General features: G+C 40.4%; 1 protein-coding gene across 1 annotated transcript; it reads left to right on the top strand.

Annotated features, from left to right (window-relative positions):
• The first annotated feature begins 2,908 nt into the window (after positions 1 to 2,908).
• Dusp14 (dual specificity phosphatase 14) lies at positions 2,909 to 21,263 on the top strand. The gene is made up of 3 exons (XM_015495345.2): positions 2,909 to 3,840; positions 18,847 to 18,938; positions 19,970 to 21,263. Exon 3 carries the CDS (start codon positions 20,061 to 20,063, stop codon positions 20,655 to 20,657), a length of 597 nt encoding a protein of 198 aa, XP_015350831.1. The 5' UTR covers positions 2,909 to 3,840; positions 18,847 to 18,938; positions 19,970 to 20,060; the 3' UTR covers positions 20,658 to 21,263.
• The last annotated feature ends 2,231 nt before the right edge of the window (positions 21,264 to 23,494 follow it).

Below are 23,494 nucleotides of genomic sequence, written 5' to 3'. Positions count from 1 at the left end.
ACCAAAAAAAAAAAAAAAAAAAAGAAAGAAAGAAAGAAGACATCAGAAGCTAATTGGAGAAGAAGTCTCCACTCTTTATTTGCTTACTCAAATCAATTCTCATCTAGCAAAGATGCTGCAGTGCTCTAAAGAACTGTTTACTTAGTTTTAGACAGGAAGACCCAAACTCTTGCTGGGCCCAAATCATACTTTTGTAGGAGATGACCCCTAAAATAATTGACACCCATAAACTCACATATTTATATTCTAGAAAGTGCTGTCCAGACCAAGTGCAGTAGTGCATGCCTATAATCCCAGTGACTTGAGAATCTAAGGCTGGAGGATCAAAAGTTTGAGGCCAGATTCAATTATTCAGCGAAAACCTCAACAATTTAGTGAGATCATGCCTCAAAAAAGTAAAGGGGCTAGGATGTAACTCAAGGTGCACCTTGGGGTTCAATTCCCGGTACCAAACCAAATCAAACAAAGCTGGGCCCCATCATGCACACCTGTAGAACCAGAGGCTCGGGAGACTGAGGCAGGAGGATCGCAAGTCCAAAGCTAGCCTCAGCAATTTAGCTAGGTCCTAAAGCAACTCAGCAAGACCCTGTCTCTAAATAAAATATAAAAAAGGGCTGGAGTTTAGGGCTTCATCATGTCTTTTGGGGGGAACACAATTCAGTCAATAACAGGGAGATAATGTTTTGCTTAATTGGTGTTCAAGGTGGGTGCTCCCTATCAAATTGATAACAAACATTCATCTGTAAAAAAACATTCTCAACTTTGGTCATACATACATAGGCAGTGCTCAGATTTGGCTTGTGGGCCATAGTTTGCTGACCCCTGGTTAAGATATAGATATACAGATAGTAGAAATGATTTAAACAACAGCGGCAACAAGGGAAGAATGATAATATTTAAGGTAGTTTTTACTTGTGGGGTGGGGCAAGGAAGGAGGATAGAGTGGAGAGGAATAGACAGGTGGCTTCTAGGGTGGTGGCAATATTTTATTTCTTGGTTATACCACTGTTCATTTTGTGGCTCAGTGGTTAACCGCCCCTGGGTTCAATCCCTGGTACCACCTCTCCCCACAAAAAAAAAGTGTTGTCCAGTAAGATTTAAATTTGAACTGATTAAAATAGAATAAAATAACAAATTTAGTTCCTTGTCCACCCTAACTACATTTAAAGTGCTCAGTAGCTCCCTAAGGCTAGTGGGGCTACTATATTGGTACTGTATTGGACAGTGAAGATGTTGGTGGTCACATCAAGTTCTATTGGACAGTGCTAGTCTGGAATGGCATACCTTTACAGACCAATTTTTTTTTTTTTTTTTTTTTTTGCAGAGACAAACATAAGTCCACACTTCCTCATTCTGTAAAGACAGAAAGCACCTCCCTCCCCACAGGCATATGTACAATCATTACATGGTTATTACTTGACTTCAGCAATTCTTCCTACTTTTCTTAATCTCTCGATCTTTAAGTCAACAGCACACTCCACATGTACTCTATTTTAGCCCATCTTCCTCCTCTTCACTGATGATGATTCTTCATGCTAGGTTTAGTTCCCATAGTCCATGAAATGCCTAACTCCTTGTCACTACTTAGAGATTGTTTTGGAAACCTATGTTAACAAACAAGCTGGAATCTGTTGGGCGATATGACTCTTTGTCCTGCTGAGTCATTGAATTGGCTGAAGGAAGGACTGTAGGGAGAAAAGCTGCATACAATCATTTCTATTAGAGATTTTGCTATTTTGGTATTGGCATGTCAAAAATAAGTCACTATATGAACTGCTGGAACAATTTGGTGCTGGGAAGATGCCTTTCCTAGGCAAGATTTGAACTCCCAGTGTTTACTCTGAATTGTATTCTGCTTTGTTCTCTCAGAAAGATTAATTTTGCCTAATTTTAAAGCTTTGATTTTTTTTTTTTTTTTGAGAAAAAGGAAAAAGGTTTAGGTTTATTGCTTTGCTAGCAAAGGAGAAACACAGGGAATTCCTGTCCCAAAAGCTGTGATTCTGCCTATCCATAGGGATACAGTTAAAGCATCAAGTGAGCCCCTATCACAAAATCGAACTCATGGCATTAAAAAAATTGTAAGATATGAAAAATTTAGTTTCTATCAAAATAGGTTCCTGCTCTCATAATGTTAGGTTAAAAAAGTATAAATTTACTGGAATTTTACAACAAGAAACTGACTGGGCCTCTCAGCACACGCCTGTAATCCCTGTGATTCCAGAGGTTGATGCAGGAGAATTGCAAGTTCAAAGTGAGGCTCAGCAATTTAGCAAGGCCCTGAGTAACTTAATGAGACCNAGGGACCCGGGACTCGCTCGACCCTCGTCTCTGGAAACTTTGTGCCGGCGAACCTACCTTCTCCAGGGCGGTCTGGCGTCCTGGAGGCAGTGTGGAGTGGAGAGGGGGCCCGGAGCCCTCCGCCGCGCCCCCTCCTCCCGGGACGTCGGCGCGCACCCCTGTTGCTCAGCAGCTGCCGCCGATGCGCCAGCCCAGGGACCCCGACCCTTTTCGCTATGCCACCAGCATCCTGGTCTGCTTCTCCCCTCTGACTCCTCTCGCCAGCCTCGCCATGGCCTTTCTACCTCCTCACCCCACCGTGAGCATCCACTTGCGGCGGATCTTCAGGAGCCGCGGAGGCTTTTTCCATCTTCCAAAGGTTTCTAGTGCATTGGTAGAAACAACTTGACTTTCAGCGATGCCAAGTATTCAACTTGAGTATTTTTCTGGTGTGCACGACACCAATAAATAGCTTTTAAAATTTCTCCTAAGTACCCTTGCTCCGGAGCGAAGTTGAGTTGTGTGAGGTGGGGGTGGGGGAAATGAGTGCTGTAGCCACCTTAAGTGGATTGTATAACTATATTTTATTTAGGTGGATGTTGCCAATGGTATCAGCCAGTGTTATGGTAACTGGGCATCCCGGAGGCAAGGGAAGGAGGAGTGACTTAAACATACAGTTTTACTGTGTAGGGATTTTTTTTTTTTTTTTTTTAACCACCTTGTACTTTCCACCCAGCAGGACCTTAAGGCATTTGGCATGTGTTAACTCGTTAGCTGTTCATTATAGTTTATAAGAGGAAGGTGGAGAGCATTACCTTCCCGTTTTACAAATGCAAAAACGGAGGCAAAGAGCAAACTTCTGATTCTTGACTGTCCTTAGAGGAATAATGGACCGTAAGATTTAACCCAGAGCTTGCTGGAATTCCTCCCCCTAAGTAGCCACTCCGAAGTATAAATGGAACGTTGAAAAGTCTTCCCTTAAGATTGTACATTTCAGTGAAAAAAGAGGCCAGTGATTAGCAGCTCCGTGAATGCTACTGCTACAAAGTTAAGTGACATCTGACAAGTCACAACTTCTCTGTTAATTTCCTGCTCTTTAAATGAAGGGAGCATAAGTACTGTATTCTTTGTAAAGTTGTGTGTGTGTAGGCTCCATTCCCTGGAGCTGAGTTTGGTTATTGTTACTTGTAGACTCATAAAGGTCCCCAGTCTGGGCTCCCTTGAGAAACACAGGGAATGAGGCACTCGCAGAATGAATTACCACCTCTTCTTCGCCAGAGACATCTTGAGAATTCACATCAGGCTGGGTGAGAGCTGCGAATTGAGAATTCCCAGGAGGAGGCAGGAAGGAGCCCTACACAGGCGGCTTGACACATGGGCCCCATTCCTGCCTCCAGCTCTGACTCACCTTCTGACGCTTGGGGGAGGAGAGATAGCTGCTTGGTATTTTTGGCTTTCCCCCATAAAACAGGAGACAGTTTCCTTCATTTCAAGCCTTAACATCAGTGTAGAAGGTGTCCCTGTTGAGTTCTCTCTGAAATCTTTCATATTGGTTGACTGCAGGTATGAATTCTGTGATGTTCTTTAATAGAATGGCATATATATATATATATATATATGTGTGTGTGTGTGTGTGTGTGTATATATATATATATAATATCATTTAAAAAATTGGCCAGGTATACAAGTACAACAAATCCTTTAAGATCTTAGCATAAAAACTAACATTTTAAAAAGATGGGCATTAGGAAGGGAACTGTTTGATGGATTCTTTTACAATAGGGATTTTGTTCTAAGACAAGGGGGATTAAAAATATGTTTTTCCAATATCACAAGAAATGCTTTAATTATTCTCTGTGTAAAAATTGAAAGTTTACCAATAGGTTATAGCTTTCTTTTGGACATCTTTCTCAAAAGTAACTGCTGTGTCTGTCTATATTGGTTTGTGTTATCCTTCAGACTTTTCTCAGCATCTTCATAAATGTCTATTTGCACAAAGTGAATATCTAGCTGAAATTAATTATTTTACAGTTGTCTGGTTCTGTTTATAGAGATTTTATTTCAGTCCAGAATAAGCAGCGTGCTTTTTTTTTTTTTTTAGTTCTAGATGGACACACTATATTTATTTATTTTTATGTGGTGCTGAGGATCCAACCCAGCACCACATAAAAATGAATAAATAAATATAGGGCCTCACACCTGCGAGGCAACCGCTCTCCTACTGAGGTACCACCCCAGCCCCAAGCAGCATGCTTTTTAAGTACAACTGATTGTAAAGTTTTATTAACCCTGATGGCAGGGTGGTATTTCTGAAGGCAGTAGGTAAATGATCTCTTTATAAACAACTTCAAAGTAATTGAATCATTATGATCCTTACTTTACTCTCAGATGCAAATGAAAACTTTCCCATAAAAAGAAATCTAAGACTAGGGTGTTCATCATTTCTTTGCTTAAAAGAGGCACAAAAGGTAGTGGAAGGCCGGGAAAGTTGCTAAAGCAACAAGGTGTAAACTTACAGAGCTAACATTTAAGGTGGTAACTTTATTATTTATGAAAGCTTCAGAGGGTGAAGACAAAGGAAAGTGTTAATGGTTGTACAGTTCAAGTAGGTAATTTCAAGAAATGAGTGAGTTAAGTTCATATCAGCAGTTTATGCACTTATGTAGGAAATATTTTTTGAACTTTTACCATGCCAAAGGTACTGTGATGAATATCAGGGTAGAAGGCAAATAAGGTCCCTGGCATTATGAAGCTGATAGGCTCATAGTAACATTCAGAGAGGAAGTATTCTTTCCAGACTGGCCAGAGTTGTAATGGTTCTGAATTTCTGGAAATCAACATTATATTTATTTAATCTTTTATTTTTTTTTAATTTTTTTTTAATTTTTAATATTTATTTTTTAGTTTTCGGCGGACACAACATCTTTGTATGTGGTGCTGAGGATCGAACCCGGGCCGCACGCATGCCAGGCGAGCGTGCTACCTCTTGAGCCACATCCCCAGCCCTTATTTAATCTTTTAAATTGTGAATTATAACATGAAGAAGAAGGAGGTATAAAACAAATGGGTAAATTGATAAATTATTTTAAAGAAAACTCAAGTGTAACTAATCATCTTGCAAGTCGAGAAGCGTCCTCTCCCTGTTCTTTCCTAAGGACAATAGGTAACCTAGCCAGTGACTACCCTGGTTTTTATGAAAAAAAAATCCTTTCTTTTCTATAGTTTTTGTCTTCTAAATAGCATAGTTGTTTTTGCTTGTTTTTCACCTCTATAAATAAAATCGAGTGAGTAGTCTTTTGGATTTTTTTTCTTTTGGTTAATATATAATGCTGTAAAAAGTATATATATAATTGCTGCAGCATGCTCTTTTTAAAAATTCATCCACATTGTTGCCTGTGACTCTAACTCGTTTATTTTTGTATGACCTCCCACCAATTGTCTATTATTGAGGGACATCTGGATTGTTTCTGATCTTGGGCAATTATGTCAGGTGTGCATATTTTTAGCTTTACTAATTGATGCTTTTTGCCCAAAGTAATTGTACCAATTTTCATTCTTGCATTGGTGTCTGCCTTGAATCTATAATCCAGTATATTTGCTGTTTAACCACAATATGCTTGCATACTTCTTAAATGAATAAGTAAATGACACTTGTGTAGTCTGCAATACGTTTATATTTACTTCTGTTTAGTTACATAGTTTGGACTAACATACTGCCCAAACCCTAGAAGTGTTTTTCCATTGTGTTTGGTTGACAGATGCCCACTAGAATACATCCATTGATTTTTTTTTTTTTTTTTTTTTAAGATAGATGACTAGTTATAGAAAATTGAACTACGCAAAATGCAGACTGGAAATAAAAGTGTCTAGTACCTTGAAACCTTTTAAAGGTCTTGAGTGAATCCTACTTCTGGTGAATGCTTGCCTGAGCCCAGCTCTGAATATAGAACAGTGAGTGTATCGTGGGTGCAGGAGCTTGGGCCTATCCTTATTAAAAGTACCTTAGGACAGGGACTCACACATTGTGTGTATACACACATTCCCTACGGGGCAGGGGGGATAGATTATTAAATTCAGGTACTTGTCCCTTTCTTTTCCTATGAGCAGAATGTTATATACATCTGTAGGTTTTTACTAGTTGCTCTGGGGTAGGGGGAATGATGGAAGAGCCCAAAGGACCTGAGATTTATAGTTCATTTTTATTTCTTTTCTTTTCTGTGTTTATTTACATAGATCACAATTTTTTTGTTTGTTTACTAAAGTTTTTTTTCCCCAGATCTTCCAATCATAATGTAAAAAACCACATACATATAAATTGGAATTTTTTAAGAAAAGATGATGGGAGGTGGATTAAAAAGCATTGTTGGAACCTTTTAATTTGAGTGATAAAGGAAAAGATCCTGCTCGTGTGCTTTGATATCCCCTTGGCCTTCCAGGGGCTGCTCAGGTCACTGCCAGGGACCTGCTCAAGTCACTGCTGGGCATCCCATCCAGCACACCTGGACACATGGAATTCCTGCTCATAACTTAAACTGACAGAGCAACTTCTTATCCCCTTTGGTCAGCTTTTGCATTCCCCTTGCCTGTATTGAAGTCTCAAGACTTCAGTTGATAAAAGGGCTCTTTTGAAATTCATAGTTAACTACTGGGCTGGCTTCTGCCTTTGTCCAGTTTCATCATGGATGGTCCTGGCATGTTTTCTTTTTTACTTCTTAGGTTATTAAGTTTGTGTGTACATATGATAATACTCTTTTTGTTTGGTTTTGAGGTGCTGGGGATTGAACCCAGGACCTTGAGTATAGTAGGCAAATGCTCTACTACTGAGCTATACACCCCAAGCACAAGAAAACTTTTTTTTTTTTTTTAGGCAAAAAAGAAAACTTTTTTTTTTGTTTGTTTGTTTTGTTTTATTTTGTTTTTGTTGGTGCTGGGGATTGAACCCAGAGCCTTGGGCATGCAAGGCAAGCACTCTACCAACTGAGCTATGTCCCCAGCTCTTTAGTTGTAGTTGGACACAATACCTTTACTTTATTTTTATGTGGTGCTGAGGATTGAACCCAGTGCGCTCCGCACATGCTAGGTGAGTGCTCTACTGCTGAGCCACAACCCCATCCTCAAGAATATTCTTTTTTTTTTTTTAACTAGAAAATTTTGTTCCCGTTGACTGGTAGAAATTTGTGTGGCCAAGAGAATGTGTGAAGTTCTGGCCTTTCTCAGTTGGAAGATGACCTTTCTGGAAGTTCACGAAAGCACTGGTGAAAAGAAAGGCAGGAAGCATACTGCGAATACACAAGTTACATACAAACTAGAAATAAAAAAAAAATTTTTTTTTTTTTTAATCTTACTATGGTTTGAACCCAGGGCCTCTCGTGTGCTAGGCAAGCACTCTAGTACTGAGCTGCCTCTCCATTAACTTTTTAAATTTTATTTTGAGACAGAGTGTTGCCAAATTAGGTTGGTGTTGAATTTGTTATTCTCTTATCTCAGTGCTGTGGGCCCCCTTCCCCCTTAGTAGCTGGGACTATAGTTATATGTCACTGGTGCCCAGTGAAACCAAGATTTTTAATTAAGAATTTTGCTGCTGTATCTGTTGGGGCATGCTAGTATCTTTGACAGATTTTTTTCACTAAACAACTTGTTATTCTATTCCCATATGAAGAGTACTTCCATGTGCAGGCCAGAGACTGGAAGCGGATTTGGATGGACAGCTGTTCCTAGTAGTTCATTTTCTTCTATTAAAAGTAATTTTGGAAGCCAGGCTTGGTGGAGCGTGCCTGTGATCCCAGCAGCTTGGGAGACTGAGGAAAGAAGATCATAAATTCAAAGCCATCCTCACAATCGTGAGGCACTAAGCAACTTATGAGACTCTGTCTCTAAATAAAATACAAAACAGGGCTGGGGATGTGGCTCATTTGTCGAGTGCCCCTGAGTTCAATCCCTAGTACCAAAAAAAAAAAAAGAAAGAAAAGAAAAAAGAATAGTATTAATAATTAATAATTTTGGATCCTGGGACTGTTGCTCAGCTTGCCTAACATGTGCAAGACCCTTGGTTCAGTCCCTAGCACCACAAAAAAGATGGACAGGGATGGAGCTCTGGTAGAGCTCTTGGCTAACATATTGGAGATCCTTAATATTATTTTTGGAGTGTTACATGCTAGAAATACAGAATCCTAGACCTTCATCTCCCCCTCCCCAAATTCTGATTAATTAGATCCCGAGTGGAGTCTAGGAGTCTGCAGTCTAACAAGCAGGTGATTTTGATGTAGGGCATCTTAGCACCACACTTTGAGCAATACAGTTTACTATACCATGATGGTTTTATAATGTACTAATTTCAACCAGGTTTGGTAGCCTTCTTCTGTAAAAGGCCTCCTAATAAATATTTAGCTTCTGGGCCATGGCGGTTTTTGTTGCAGCTACTTAACTCTGCCATTGTAGTCAGAAAGCAGCCGCAGTTAATATGTAACAAATGAGTGTGGCTATGTTCCAATAGAACATAATTCGTGAATGCTGAAATTTGAATTTCATGGAATTTTTATGTGCCAAAGTACTGTTCTTTTGATGTTTTTTCCCCAACCAACTAGAAAATGACTAAATGATTCTTAAATCATGAGTGATACAAAAACAAGTGGTGGACCCAGGCTATTCTTGGTTGACACCTGATTGGAACAAGAATAAAGTTCAGATGCCATTGCATCCTCTTATGGAATGTGAATAGCAATATAGAAAATTTTTTAACATTTAATAATACAGTCTTCTAATGGGGCCTGTGTATATGTATTTTTAATTCTTTTTAGATATACATGACAGTAGAGTGTATTTTGACATATATACATGGAATATACCTTCCCATTCTTGTGGTTGTACATGATGTGGAGTTACACTGGTCGTGTATTCATATATAAACATAGGAAAGTTATGTCCGATTCATTCTACTGCCTTCCCTATTGCCATCCCTCTCCCTTCCCTTCATTCCTTTTGTCTAATCCATTGAATTTTTCTCCCTCATCTGTGTATATTATCTTTTTTACCTTTTTTTTTTTGTCTTATTTTGTTAAGACATTATTTTTTCAGGAGATTGTTAAGGCCACTGGAATAATCAGGAGCCTCTGCCTTTTGACTCAAGTTCAGCTTAAAATTCAGTTCCTCCCTTTGCTATATGTTGGTTCAGATACCCAGTTGCCTTCAGAGGGCTACTGGTCTGTTGTCTCTCAGTATGAGAGGATGTGGGGCAAGAGACTTTATTTATTTTTGGTACTCAGCATGGAACCCAGGGGCACTCTACCACTGATCTACATCCTCGCCCTTTTTATTTTATTTATTTTTGTTATTACTATTTGTTCTACTTGTACATGACAGCAGAATGCATTTCAATTCATCATACACAAATGGAATGCAACATTTCAATTTTCTGGTTGTACACAGTGTAGATGCACCATTTGTGCAATCATACATGTACCTAGGGTAACGATGTCCATATCATTCTGCCATCTTTCGTACCCCCATAACCCCTCCCCACCCGCCCCTTTGCCCAATCCAAAGTTCCTCCATTCTTTCCATGCCCCCCACCCCCATCATAGATCAGCATCCACTAATCAGAGAAAACATTTGTCCTTTAGTTTTTTGGGATTGCCTTACTTCGCTTAGCATAATATTCTCCAATTCCATCCATTTACCTGCAAATGCCATAATTTTATTCTCTTTTAATGCTGAGTAATATTCCATTGTGTATATATACCAGTTTCTTTATCCATTCATCTATTGATGGACAGTAGTTTAGCTATAAACATTGGTGTGGCTGTATCGCTATAGTATACTGATTTTTAAGTCCTTTGGGTATATTGATTGGGTTGTTTGGTTTTTTTGGTATTTAGTCTTTTGAGTTCTTTATATATAATCGTGGAGATTAGTGCTCTGAGATGCATGTGTTAAAAATTTGCTCCCATACTGTAGGCTCTCTTTTTTCCTCAATGATTGTTTCCTTTGCTGAGAAGAAGCTTTTTAGTTTGAATCCATCCCATTTCTTGATTCTCAATTTTATTTCTTGCACTTTAGGAGTCTTGTTAAGGAAGTTGGGGCCTAATCTGACATGATGAAGATTTGGACCTACTTTTTCTTCTGTTAGGCGCAGGGTCTCTGGTCTAATTCCTAGGTCTTTGATCCATTTTAGTTGAGCTTTGTACATGGTGAGAGATGGAGGTTTAATTTCATTTTGCTACATATGGACTTCCGGTTTTCCCAGCACCATTTGTTGAAGAGGCTGTCCTTTTTCTCCAATGTATGTTTTTGGTGCCTTTGTCTCGTATAACTATATTCATGTGGGTTGGTATCTGTGTCTTCTATTCTGAGAAATGGTCTTGCTAAGTTGCTCAGGTTGACCTCTTAAGTTGCTATCCTCCTGCCTCAGCTTCTTGAGTTTTGGGGATTATAGGCATGTGCCACCATACCTGGCAAGACTGCACTGTTTTTATCTCATCCTGCTCAGAAATTCTTATGGGTTTAATGCTTTTGATTTTTAAAGAAAAAATGGGAAATTAATGTATCAGTATTTCATATATGTTATTAATTTAGCATAAAATCACACACAAAAAAAGTGGAATTGGACCAGGTGCATGATGAAGAAGTGCTTGTAGGGAAATGGGTGAAGTTCACTGCTGGAGTGTTGAGAATTTGATATGTCCTATGAGATATCAAAGGGTAAGGTGATCAAAGGGTGATTATTAACTCAGATCTTCTCCTATGAACTTAATTCTAATTGGCAAATTCCTTTTTTGTTTTCTTTAAAATAATGAACTTTCAAGAATTGAGATATTTTTTTAAAAATGTTTTTATTTATTTTTATGCAGTGCAAGCATCAAACCCAGTGCCTCACACATGCTAGGCAAGTAAGTGCTCCTTACAAAAATATCTGAGACCTTACAAAAGTATCTGCATTTTCTGGTCCTGCTTCTCGGAGGTCACTAATGACTTTGGCAATTTTTTTGCTGATTTGTGATTTTTTATTTTTATTTATTTTTTTTTAGGTACTTTGCCTCTCAGGATTCTGACTTATAAAAATCAAAGTTATCCAAGTGTCTATGATTCATTTTTAATTTTTACCTCTTACTCCTGTAAGATTTTAAAATACTATTTGTGTAAGTGGTTGCACAAATTGGTTTGTGGTTATCATTAAGCAAGGGTAATGTAAGTAATGTAATTGTAGACAGTTGCAGGCATTTTCTTGGTTCAGTTTTATCAGATTTTTTTTTACTTAAAAATCATAGCACCAGCAGTTTAGGATTTTGGGAGATTAATTCCTAGATTATAGATAAAGCACAGACTGATCTTATGTTCCTTAATTCGTTTCTCTTTGCAATTTTTACTTGTTTTCCCCAAGGAAATGTACATTTCTGTAGTCTTTAGTTTGGTTGGTCTGTTGTGGTCAGGTTGTATGACTGATCAACCATGGACCGCTCATGGAAGGAGGGTTCTGGTCCCAGAGGGGCTACTAATTTTCTGTCTAGAGTCTGGGAAAGCCTCTTAACCTCCATTTACCTCTGATACCTCATCTGGGAGCGAAGACAGCAGAATGATACTAATCTGGGAAAAGCTCAGCAGGCTCATGTGGCTTAAAAAGGGCAGGTGCTCTAGCTTGCTTCAGGAAGTTCCTTGAGATAGTGAGGTAGATGAATGAGTGGCACTGGTCACTTTACTATGTATACAGTGACTTGGGATCTTGTTCTGTAGGTTTTGGGATGGTCCCTGAAATTCTTTCTATCAATGCTATTAGGCCTTTGGTCACCTCTTTTGAGTAGTGCAGACAGAAATGGATTGGAGAAAGCCTGATAATCTAAAGACACCTATGGTTTGAGTGTCTCTCCTAGAGGTTCATGTGCTGGAGGGTTGGTCCTTAGTGTGGTACTGTTGAAGCGGTGGAGTCTTTGAGAGGTTGGGTCTATTTCAAGGTAATTGGGTCATGAGGGCATTGCCCTGGGAAGGATTAGGGATTAATGCTGGTCTTGGAGTGAATTCTCATGAGAGCAAATTTTATAAAAAGCAACACTTGACCCTTCCTGGTGTCTAGCTTCCTGTTTTGCCATGTGATTTCTCCCCCTCTCCAGTGCTCCCACCATGAGATGCCATTGTCATGTTGTCATATAGCCCCAGGAGCCCTCAACAGAGGCTGAACAGATGGAGCTGCCTAATATTGGACTTTTTGTCCTCCAAATCTGTAAGCTAAATAAATCTTTTCTGGGGAATGGGGAGAGATATGAAGAGAATGTTTTGGGATTGAATGCAGGGCCTCTTGCATGCTAGACAAGAGTTCTGCCACTGAGATAATACCCCCAGTCACCCCTGCTCCTTTTTTTTCAGTACTAGGGATTAAACTGAGGGTCTCATGAATGCTATGCAAGTGCTGTACTACTTAGTACATTCCCAGCCTATTTTGAGACAGTCTCACTAAGTTGCCCAGGTTGGCCTCAAACTTGCCATCTTCCTGCCTCAGCCTCCAGGTAGCTGGGATTATAGTCACCTGCCACTGTGCATGGTGCACCATCTCTTTAAGATAATCAAATCTAGCAGTGTTATATCTTGTTACTTTTATGTTCCCTGTTCTACTTTGTGTTGCTGTGTAACATAATCCCAGAACTCAGTGGTATAAAATAACTATCTGTATTATGCTCACAGATCCTATAGGTCAGGAATTTGAACCTTATAGGGTAGGGACAGTTCGGTGGCCGGCCGCTTGAATGTCAGTGAAGTGTCTTTACTCACATATATCTTGGCTATCACCAGGGCTATTGATTGGATCACCCACATATGGCTTTTCCATGCATAGCTCTGTTGAGCTAATTTGGTTTTCCTCACAGCATGGCAGTTGAGTTGCAAAAGCAGATCTCAAGAGAACAAGGTAGAAAGAAGTATGTGGCATGTTAGTAAGCATCATTTCTACTGTTTTCTTTGGGCTCAGGCAGTTGGGAAGGTTTCTCCAGGTTCAAGGGCAGGAGATACCATCTAACATTGGATAGGTGGAATGTCAAGATTATACTGTAAGAACTTCATGTAGGGCAGGGCATGGAGGTACACGCCTGTAATCCCAGTGACTTGGACTTGTCAAGTGGAAGGAAGCAGGAGGATTGCAAGTTTGAGGATAGCCTCAGCAATTTAGTGAGACCTCAGGCAACTTAGCAAGACCCTGTCTTAGAATAAAAAATAAATAAGTAAAAGGGACTGGAAATGTAGTTTAGTGGTAAAGCACCCCTGGTTTTAATCCTCAGGACCAATAAAATGTCTTGTAGGATGGGTATTGTGTCCATCTCGGCAAATATATTTTGCAGCAGTCTGCAACAACATTTAGTATTGAACACAGCACGGATTCAGCAAACACTGTTGTATGGGTGAGTGATGAGTAATTTAAACATTTAGTTGGGCAAGGAACAAATTTAAAATTGCAATTCCAGATGTACTCAAATGAATATGTGTACCTTCATCTTTAATAGTTATTGATAGTGTCTTTGCCATCCTCATTCTATTCCAACATGGAAGATACATGAATTTATCATGTGGAACGAAGTTCTTAAAATCACTGCCTTGGCATGTTTTTTTTTGTTTTGTTTTTTCCTTTCTCCTGTGCTTATGATGTGGCCAGCTTGTCTCCTCCTTTGGACTGTGGCATGTTCCACATCCATCAGCTGGCTGGTATCTTACAATGATGGGCTTTTGTTAAGTTTAGCAAGTGTCATGTTAAGGGGTTAGAGTCCACTTGTGGTCATTGAGATGGGCAGGTTGGTCACCACTGCATAGGCAGTTGCTTGGTAGCTATGTGTCACACTGGGGGCGGATGTGGCTAAACAAAAATGGTACTCTTCAGTCTTTAGCTTTATGTGTATGATGTGTATTTAACTTCATGTCCAAACACTTGTCTTCAAATATAAGATGTTGTGCTGCTTCAGCCAACCGCTGAGGCTTTTCAGGTGTCTGAGGACAATTGGTGAATATCTTTTACTTCATTTTACTTGGACATGAATATTAGTCAATATTTGTTTGACTTTTTTTTTTCCTATATTTTTTAGTTGTAAATTGATCATTTATTTATTTATATGCGGTGCTGAGGATAGAACCCAGAGCCTCACACATGCCAGGCAAGTGCTTTACCACTGAGCCACAACTCCAGCCCCTGAATTTTATTCTTAATGTTCTATCAGAAAGTTACTTTTCTTTAATGAACGATTGCCACGTTGTGATTTTATTTTTATTTTATAAGAGTGAATATCTTAACTCTTCCCCCAGTGGAATACATTTCTGATTTAATAATGACAGTGAATTAAAAAGTAATGTTATGACAGTACAGGCTAAAATGTTTCTTTTTTAAAAAGAATGACTTCAAGGTGTTTGTTTATTTTTTTATGCATGCCATATTGGAAGCTGAAGCAGGGGTGCTGTACCACTAAGCTACATCCTAAGTCCTTTTTATTTTTGAGACAGGGTCTTGCAAAGTTGCCCAGGCTGACCTTGAACTTGTGATCCTCCTGCCTCAGCCTTCTGAGTAGCTGGGGTTACAGATGTGTGCCACCATGCAGTTTGTTTTTTTAAAAAAAGAATTATGCATTAAGGGAAGGAGAAAATGTGATTTCGTGAGCTTTTCTCAGTATAAAATAGTGACGGTGTAAACCTCTAGTGTGTATTCTGACCCTCTGAAATTCCTAAAGCCAAAAATATTTTAGATAATTTTATATTCTCTGGCACCATTGTGACCATTTTCTGCTTGTCCAACATGAGAAGAGAAAGCAGTAAGTAGAATTTTAATTCTTTAACTGCTGATTCTAGTGGTGGTTATCTAGAGAAAGAGAAGGAAAAGTAGCCCCTGATGGCACTGGGGTGGATGCTATGAATAGGCTGGGACCCCAGATAGCACTTCCCAGAGGCACCATCAGTGTGGATGCTGGTGCTAACCTCAGGATTGGTGCTCTTGTACCAAAGAGAGCAAGCAGCTGGTAGGTTATGGATTATTGAGATTATAGGTGGCTGGGCAGATACTAATTCTATACTTTGGTTAGCATTTAATGCTTGATGCTTATTATTCTAAGAGTTCAGCATCATTTTTAAAAAAGTATTTTTTAATTATAAACAGACACAGTAACTTTATTTTATTTATTTATGTGGTGCTGAGGATTGAACTCAGTGCCTCACACGTGCCAGACAAGTACTCTACCACTGAGTCACAATACCAGTCCTCAGCATCATTTTGACAAGACATTTCTTATAGCTTGTTAGAAAAAAAAATCCAAAAAGCAATAATTAAAAATCCCCCTAACCTTCTGGGGTTGGTGTAGGACAGCTCTTCCTTTCTGTGTTTAATACTACCTCACCTCCATCCTCCTGGCTAGGAAAGCATTTTTCCCTCCAAGAAGTGAATGCAGTTGAACACCTTGGAGCTGCATGGATGTTCTGTGTCCTCTGACCACCCTCATCCCAGACACCATTGTGCTGTAGCACGAGTGTCATGTTCTCTCAGAGCACCATGCCATCTTTTATCTCTCAGATATGGGCCAGACTCTCCTAATAGATCTCCTTTCTGTCTTCTGGTACACATTTACTAAGTTGATTTTGATGCAACTGTGATGTAATACCCATGGGTTTTTTTTTTTTTTAATATTTATTTTTTAGTTGTAGTTGGACACAATACCTTTATTTGCTTTTATGTGGTGCTGAGGATCGAACCCAGGGCCTCATGCTTGCTAGGCGAGCACACTACCACTGAGCCACAACGCCAGCCCTCCCATGGGTTTTTTTAAAGAAATTTCTTTATGATCAAGTTCTGCTAATCTTAGAAATGGACCAAACTAGGGCTTCTTGTTGTGACCATCCTGGGACTGTTCCTGGACTCCTCCTCTGCTGTGAGGAAGTCTGTCTGTGACCAAAAGGTGGCTGTGGCAGCTCTCTATTTTGGACACTAGATAAAACTGGAACACCTCCGCCCATCTGGGCCTAGTCTTTTTTCTGTAAATAGCATTTAAACATGTTCTTAGGCAGGTACAAGACCCCTCTGTGGCACTGCAGGAGCTGACTGGTGGTGTTAGAACCCTGCAAGCCGGGTAATGAGGGCACAGCTGCCCCACACCATCCACAGAGAAGACGTGTGGTCTAGAGCTAGAAACTGAGCACCTTGGATCTTTTCCTGTCTTTTTAAAAGCTTGTCTTCTCCAAGTTGCAGTCATCTTGCTGTTTCTCACCTGGTATTGTCCAGTCTGTAAAGGGGGTCAAGAGGATCTGTCAGAGGAGCATCTGTAGTATCTGCCCTCTGAGTGCTCTCTGGCAGAAGTTGTTTTTCTGAAACTGTGGACCAGCTTTGGCATTTTAAGCAGATTTGTTGGCACCAGATTGACTAGCAGCAGCAGGGATGGAGCATCTTGTCTGTCTCACTTGGATTCTGCCCTAAGGACTCACAGTCTGTTTTCCCTGCAGCACCAAATACCCTATCACTGTTCAACGAATGAGGTAACTGAAGCAGCCAGGCTTCCAGCCCTCCATTGCACAGCCATGGTCCCTCATGAAGCCCTTTCTGCGGAAAAGGCCAGTGAGCCTGGGCACCCAGCTCAGGAGGGCAGATGACTTCCAGTCGGTATAATTATCTGGGAGGACACAGAACCAAGTCCTTCCTAATTAGAAAACCAAATAACCTACTTGAATATTTGATTAGCATCTTCCAGATTTTCTTCAGTGAGGAGAGAGTCCCCAGCAGTTTGAAGGCCTAATTTTGTGTTTGTTACCACAGTGACTTTGCTTTTCAAACTGCCAGGAAAGAGTGTTCTGCTGTAGGGAAGCATGTACTCACCTAAGTTACTGTCCTGTTCATGTTTTATACCGAACACACCTTTCCTTATGTGACTACCTCCTTGTGCCTCCTCATGATGCAGTTTTACCTGCAGCCCTGGTTGTACCCCTGTGCATGAATTAGTCATCTGGTGAGGGCCCCCACAGAGGGGTGTAACCTTGGGTGAGCCAGCACTGATACTAGGAGCTGTCAGATACAGCACTCTTATGCCTCAGTCTTGAATAGGGGATCTTGCAGCGCCCCACCCCAGCTACTTCTGCAGTTGTTCTCAGTGTGTGTCACTAGCCAGTAGCTTCAGCATTACCTGGGTATTGCAGATTCTTGAGCCCCACTCTGGATGTACTGGATCAGATTGGGGCAGGGCCCAGTGATCCATGTTTTAACAAGCCCTCCAGGTGATTTTGATAGTTTGAAGACTGCATTATAATGATATAACCATGTTTTGATATATTTTTTTTAAATCTTTGGGGCCTAATGTGTGCTAGTAAGCACACTACTGCTGAGCTAAGCTCCAGCCCTTCAGGTTTTCTTTTAACCTATTGTTTTTTTGAGGCGGGATCTAGAGTCTAGAAAATGCAAACTGTAGTAACAAATAACTGATCAAAAGTTGCTTGAAAATGAGGAAAAGGGTAAGGGAGTGAATTATAAAGGAATATGAACTTGGGGGGGATTATTTTGAGGTCACAGTGTCTTGAGTATATCTATATGTCAAAACTCAGCAAGTTGATTAAATCACACAGCTGTCTGTTATTTACACCTCCACAATGCTATAAAAAATTTAAAGTGATACTTACCTGGGAAAGGCAAGGGACCAAGTGAGAAGAACACATTTTTTATGATGTTCACAGGTTCTCATCATATTGTTACATAAATGAGTAAAATAAGAAGGCTAACATGAAAACAAAATGGAATTTGCTCTCCTGAACACCATCATTGCTTGCAGCTGGCATTGGTGGCTAAAGCCCTGCTGCCTGTGAAACTGTCCTCAGTGCCGTGTTCAAAGACAACACTCCTGGCCATTCCCCTCCTCCCCCATCTTAGATCTCCCTGTACTGTCCTCCACTGTTAGTCACATGTCTGCTCATCTTTCCTTGCATCTTGCATAGCCTTTCTGCCCGATGTGGTATCCGGCCCAGATCCTCACTCTCCTGGGTTAGTTGAGGGTACCAGGAAGAAACTGGATCAATTTTGCATCTTTTACAGACCTAGTGAAAGGGGCATTCTGCAGTGTTTTACATTTCATTGATATGGTCTCTGAATTATTGTATTAAACATTTATACACCACGGTTACTAATAAAAAGCTGAGACTTAGGTTGACTTTTTTTTTTTTTTTAGTACTGGGGATTGAACCCAGGGGTCCTTTACTGCTGAGTTACATTCCCAGCTCATATGTTGAGACAGTCTTGCTATTTGCTGAGGCTGATGTCATACTTGTGATCCTCCTGCCTCAGCCTTCCAAGCAGCTGGGATTATAGGCTTGCACCATTGCACCTGGCTTTAGATTGATATTTCTTAGCAGTGCATTCTTTGGATGCAATATTTAGGAGGACTTCTGCTTCCTAAATTTATTCCAGTCAAACTAGATTTAGTAGTAAAAACCCAGGGGGAATTTTTCCCCCTCAATATGGGGATTGAACCCAAGACCTCACGCATACTAAGCTAACCCTTTACCACTGAGCTCCATTCCTAGCCCCAGGGGAAATTCTGTGAACTTCCTGACAGGCTGTGTCCTTGCTTCCTTGTCTTCCTGCAGATCTGAATTTTATCCACTGTAATCAGCACTGCTCACCTAAGAATTTCTGGATCCAGACCAAGGGCTCCAGCATTCACAGGATTCTGCAGCAAGTAAGTGGCCGCAGCATTACCTCTGTAGAACCTGGGGATGCTTTTGTCATATTGAGCACTATAGTCTTCCTGTGGTATCTAGGTGTGCATGATATACTTCCCAGTGGGCAGACTATAAAGCATTGTGACTTTGCAATGAGAGAAACTGATAAATCCAAAATCTCAAGAAACTAATAGTTTTCTTTTCTGTGATTATTAATACTCTTTATAGTAAGCATGTACTCATGAGAGTGAACTATATTAATTTTAGTTCCAATATATTTGAAGCCAATAGGATTCACTTGAGAGCTTAGAATTGGCCGAGGAAGGTAGTTACCATTTAGCTCTACCCAGGATCAGGTCAGGTCAGGTCAGGTCAGACGCCCATTTAATTTATAGGAATGAACTTTTAAGACCATGGCCTTCAGATTGCCTAGGATTATTTCCATGGAAATGCCACAGCACATTACCCAAATTTAATTGGATTTCCAATGTGTTCATGTGTCACAAATATGATAGGAAATAGTTGTTTTTAATAATAAAGGAATGAGGTGATCTGGCTTTTCTGTTTTGATCCAATTCAGTATCTTTTTAGTCTATAAAGGTGGGTCACTAAATACTTAATCTAATGTGAGGTCCATTTTTGCTTTTGTAAGATCTCTGGGTCTGGAATTAGATTTAGGAAAATACAGCCACCATAGCTGCGGGAGTAGGCAAAGTATGAGAACATGACTATCGGGAGATGAAAATTTCTGATTTCTAATCAACGTGGAATGCCATTCCCTTTAGTAGGGGCAGGGCCCTGCAAGATGGTTCTTCAGGAACTAGTTGGGCCTGTTTCTTCTGTCTTTAACTTTTCTGAAAATAGGATGACTAGTTCCACTTAGAGCTGAGTTTTATGTTGATTTTACATATTGGGGTCTTAGGCTACCTGTTAATCAATAGAAAATAATTATTTCTCACCCTTTCCCCTTCCTACTTCACGAAACACTGCAGAAGGCTGTGATACATCAATAGCTTTTGAAGTACTGACAGATACCTGTATTTTGCAGGAAGGATATTGTGACTTAGGATTCCCTGGTGGAAGACAACCACACACTCTGGTCTTACCCCAACGATGCAAGTGTGACTGCTGGCATCTTCATGAGCTCCAGAGGTCACAGCACACTACCACGGACTCTCATGGCTCCTCGGATGATTTCCGAGGGAGATGTAGGAGGCATTGCTCAAATCACCTCCTCTCTCTTCCTGGGCAGAGGCAGTGTGGCCTCCAACCGGCACCTCCTCCAGGCTCGTGGCATCACCTGCATTGTTAATGCTACCATTGAGATCCCCAATTTCAACTGGCCCCAATTTGAATACGTCAAAGTGCCTCTGGCTGACATGCCTCATGCCCCCATCGGACTGTACTTTGACACTGTGGCTGACAAGATCCACAGTGTGAGCAGGAAGCATGGGGCTACCTTGGTGCACTGTGCTGCAGGGGTGAGCCGCTCGGCCACTCTCTGCATTGCCTACCTGATGAAGTTCCACAACGTGTGCCTGCTGGAGGCGTACAACTGGGTGAAAGCCCGGAGGCCTGTCATACGGCCCAACGTGGGCTTCTGGAGGCAGCTGATAGACTACGAGCGACAGCTCTTTGGGAAGTCTACAGTTAAGATGGTACAGACACCTTACGGCATAGTTCCAGACATTTACGAGAAAGAGTCCCGACACCTGATGCCTTACTGGGGGATTTAATGCCACCAAAGCCTGCATCGGCAGCCCCCGAGCAGTACCAGCGTCTGCTACACACTGTCTGCTCCCCTCTTCATCTTTCTTTTCAAATTGTTGACTTTTGGTTCCCCCTTAAAAGAATTTTTAAATTGGGTGTGAAGTTTATTTTAAGAGAGAGGGAGGGGACATAGGGGAATGCATTTGTTGCTAGTAACATTTTTAAAACTAGCATTTTGAAATAGTGTTTATGAAAATCTTTAACTGGCTTTTAATCATTTTTAACAATTTGAACAGTTTAATAAGCTGTTTAGTTCTGCTTTTGGCACCGTGGCAGGTGCAGGAACAACTCAGTGCAAACATCACTGTGGGTCCTGACCAACCCTTTAAACAGGCTTTGCCCATGGCTGCCCACCAAACAGATGCTTAGAGAAGACTGATACCAGCTTCAGTCTCTACTGGATTAGCTCTCTTTCCTTTCTCATTATTTAGTGACTCTGTAAGTTAAAATAACACTAACCTTTATTATTTAGTTGATAACTACAATGAAATCTGCTGCAAAAACCCTCTTGAAATCAATGTGCCCAGGATTATATTAGCATTATTTTTAATAAATATATCTGCTTAACAGAACTTTTACTAATTTGGGGGTGTGTATGTATGTGCATGTGTTGACAGTGGAAGATGATATCCAATAACTGCTAACCTATGGCTCTAATGACAACTATGAACACTGCTTGAAATAGACCTCCCAGTCATGTCAGTGTTACACGTCCTTGTGGAAGGCAGACATTAATATTCATGTTGGAACAGTGGAAGGTTTTTGTACTAGGGATTTACCTAGGATGCTTTACCTTTGGGTCAACCTAAATTACTTAGGGCCTAAGTTGCTGAGGCTAGCCTCAAACTGTGTTCCTCCTGCCTCAGCCTCTCAAGTCATGGCTAGAGTGTTATGTTCTGATAAATGATATGGTTTTCTCTTTTCTCTTGGTATATGGAATGCACCAAAGTATCGAGTCCTTCATCAAAGAAATCAGTTTTGTTTTGTTTTTTCCCCGGTACCCAGGATTGAACTCGGGGGCATCTGACCTGACCTAAGCCACATCACCAGCCCTTTATTTTATTTTATTTATTTATTTTTTTTTTTGTGTGTGTGTGTGTGTGTGAATGGACCTTTATTTTGTGGTGCTGAGAATTGAACCCAGTGCCTCACACATGCTAGGTAAGCACTCTACCACTGAGCCACATCCCCAGCCCTATTGTATTTTATTTAAAGACAGGGTCTCACCGAGTTCTTTAGTCCTCACTTTTGCTGAGGCTGGCTTTGAACTCATGATCCTGTCTTAACTTCCTTAGCCACTGGTGTTACAGGTGTGCATCACCATGCCCGGCTAAAGAAATCAGTTCTTAACAGTCAAGCAGACACATACCTTCTGTTAACACAAAAATGCTCTAAACCAAACCTTAAGTATAAATGATAAACAAATAATGGCCTCCTTTAACCTTAGGTGTGTCACTCAGTTTCCTGCTCCCAATAAATTCAACAACACAATCCATGAGAGTTGGGATAGAAGTTTAATGACCAGGTTGCCCCTTGTTTTGAATGAGAGAGTCATCCAGAAATCTGTACCACACAGCAGGAAAGTCCCATCACTGCCTCATTTTACTTGGTCTGTTTTGGCAGGAAGCCACTGACAGGCCAGCAGGTAGGCACATGTTTAGACAAAAAAGTCAAAGATAAAATCTCCTGATTTCACCTGCTTTGTGGCAATGGTTTTCCATCTAAAAATCCTACCTTATTTTATACCATTTGCCCACTCTTATAAAAGTACATCATTCTTGCCTAAACAGGAAAATTAAAGTTTATATGGAGATTCAAAGGAACACAAATGTAACATTAGCACATGATCAAAGATAAAATCCAGGGATTGAGTCTATTAGGAAGCCCAGTTTGAGAACTGATAGTTTTTGAGTAACAGCTCAAAAATAATCATTGTACTATGAGGAAAACAGCTGGTCACAGGTATTATTAAAGAAAATTTCCTGTAGAAATCCCAGCAAACTCCACTACTGAGCTGTGAGAAAGAAAGAGCTTTCTTTGCGTTCTCGAAGCCTGATAACCTAAGTGCTTTGGCCTTAATTCATTCTGCTTGCTTTGCATGTGCTATTGGGGATTAAACCCAGGGGTGCTCTCCCTTTGAGCTGCCTCTCCAGCCTTTTTTATTTTGAGACGGTCTCACTGAGTTTCACAGGCTGGTCCTGAACTTGGAGTCCTGCCTCCGCCTCCAGAGAAGCTAGGGTTACAGGTGTGTGCCTCCACACCTGTTAGAAAAGACCAAAAGACTAGTAGCTTGAGATTTTTCTACAGTTGGCTTTTCTGTTAGAGAAGCTTAACACATGCTTAATTCAGAACAAACCCTGACAATATTTTAGAGATCAATCTTTATAATGTCTAAACATGGCAGTTAGGGCAATTGTTTATTAAAATGTAAGCAAAAGGAAAAAGCCATACCATCTTTTAAAATACAGGACCAAATTCCACATCACACCCAACTCATTTCACTATGGATGTGCAGCACTAGTTAATATGGCCACCACTACAAAATAATGAGATGCACCCCCATAAATGCTTTTTCAAAAAAAAAAAAAAAAAACCCACTTTCTTACACATCAACATGAAGAATGGAATTAAGTAAAAATTTTGATATATTTTGTTAGAAAGGTATTTGTAAAGTGGCATTTTTCACCCTAGGGCTATTTAAGATTTATTTTTTTTTCAGCTTGACCTAAGGGCTTTTCAATATTTTTTTTTGGCCCATACTTCTCCAAAGAAATACTCCCCAACCTAAACAAAATAGGCTAAA

This window comes from Marmota marmota, unplaced genomic scaffold (assembly GCF_001458135.2).
Source record: "Marmota marmota marmota unplaced genomic scaffold, marMar, whole genome shotgun sequence".
NCBI classification, from domain to species: domain Eukaryota; kingdom Metazoa; phylum Chordata; class Mammalia; order Rodentia; family Sciuridae; genus Marmota; species Marmota marmota.
This window is presented reverse-complemented; position numbering and strand designations above follow the sequence as displayed.

What these genes read in the sequence shown, in the direction of transcription:
- Dusp14 (XM_015495345.2), top strand. Translation starts at nt 20,061, where the DNA reads ATGAGCTCCAGAGGTCACAGCACACTACCACGGACTCTCATGGCTCCT.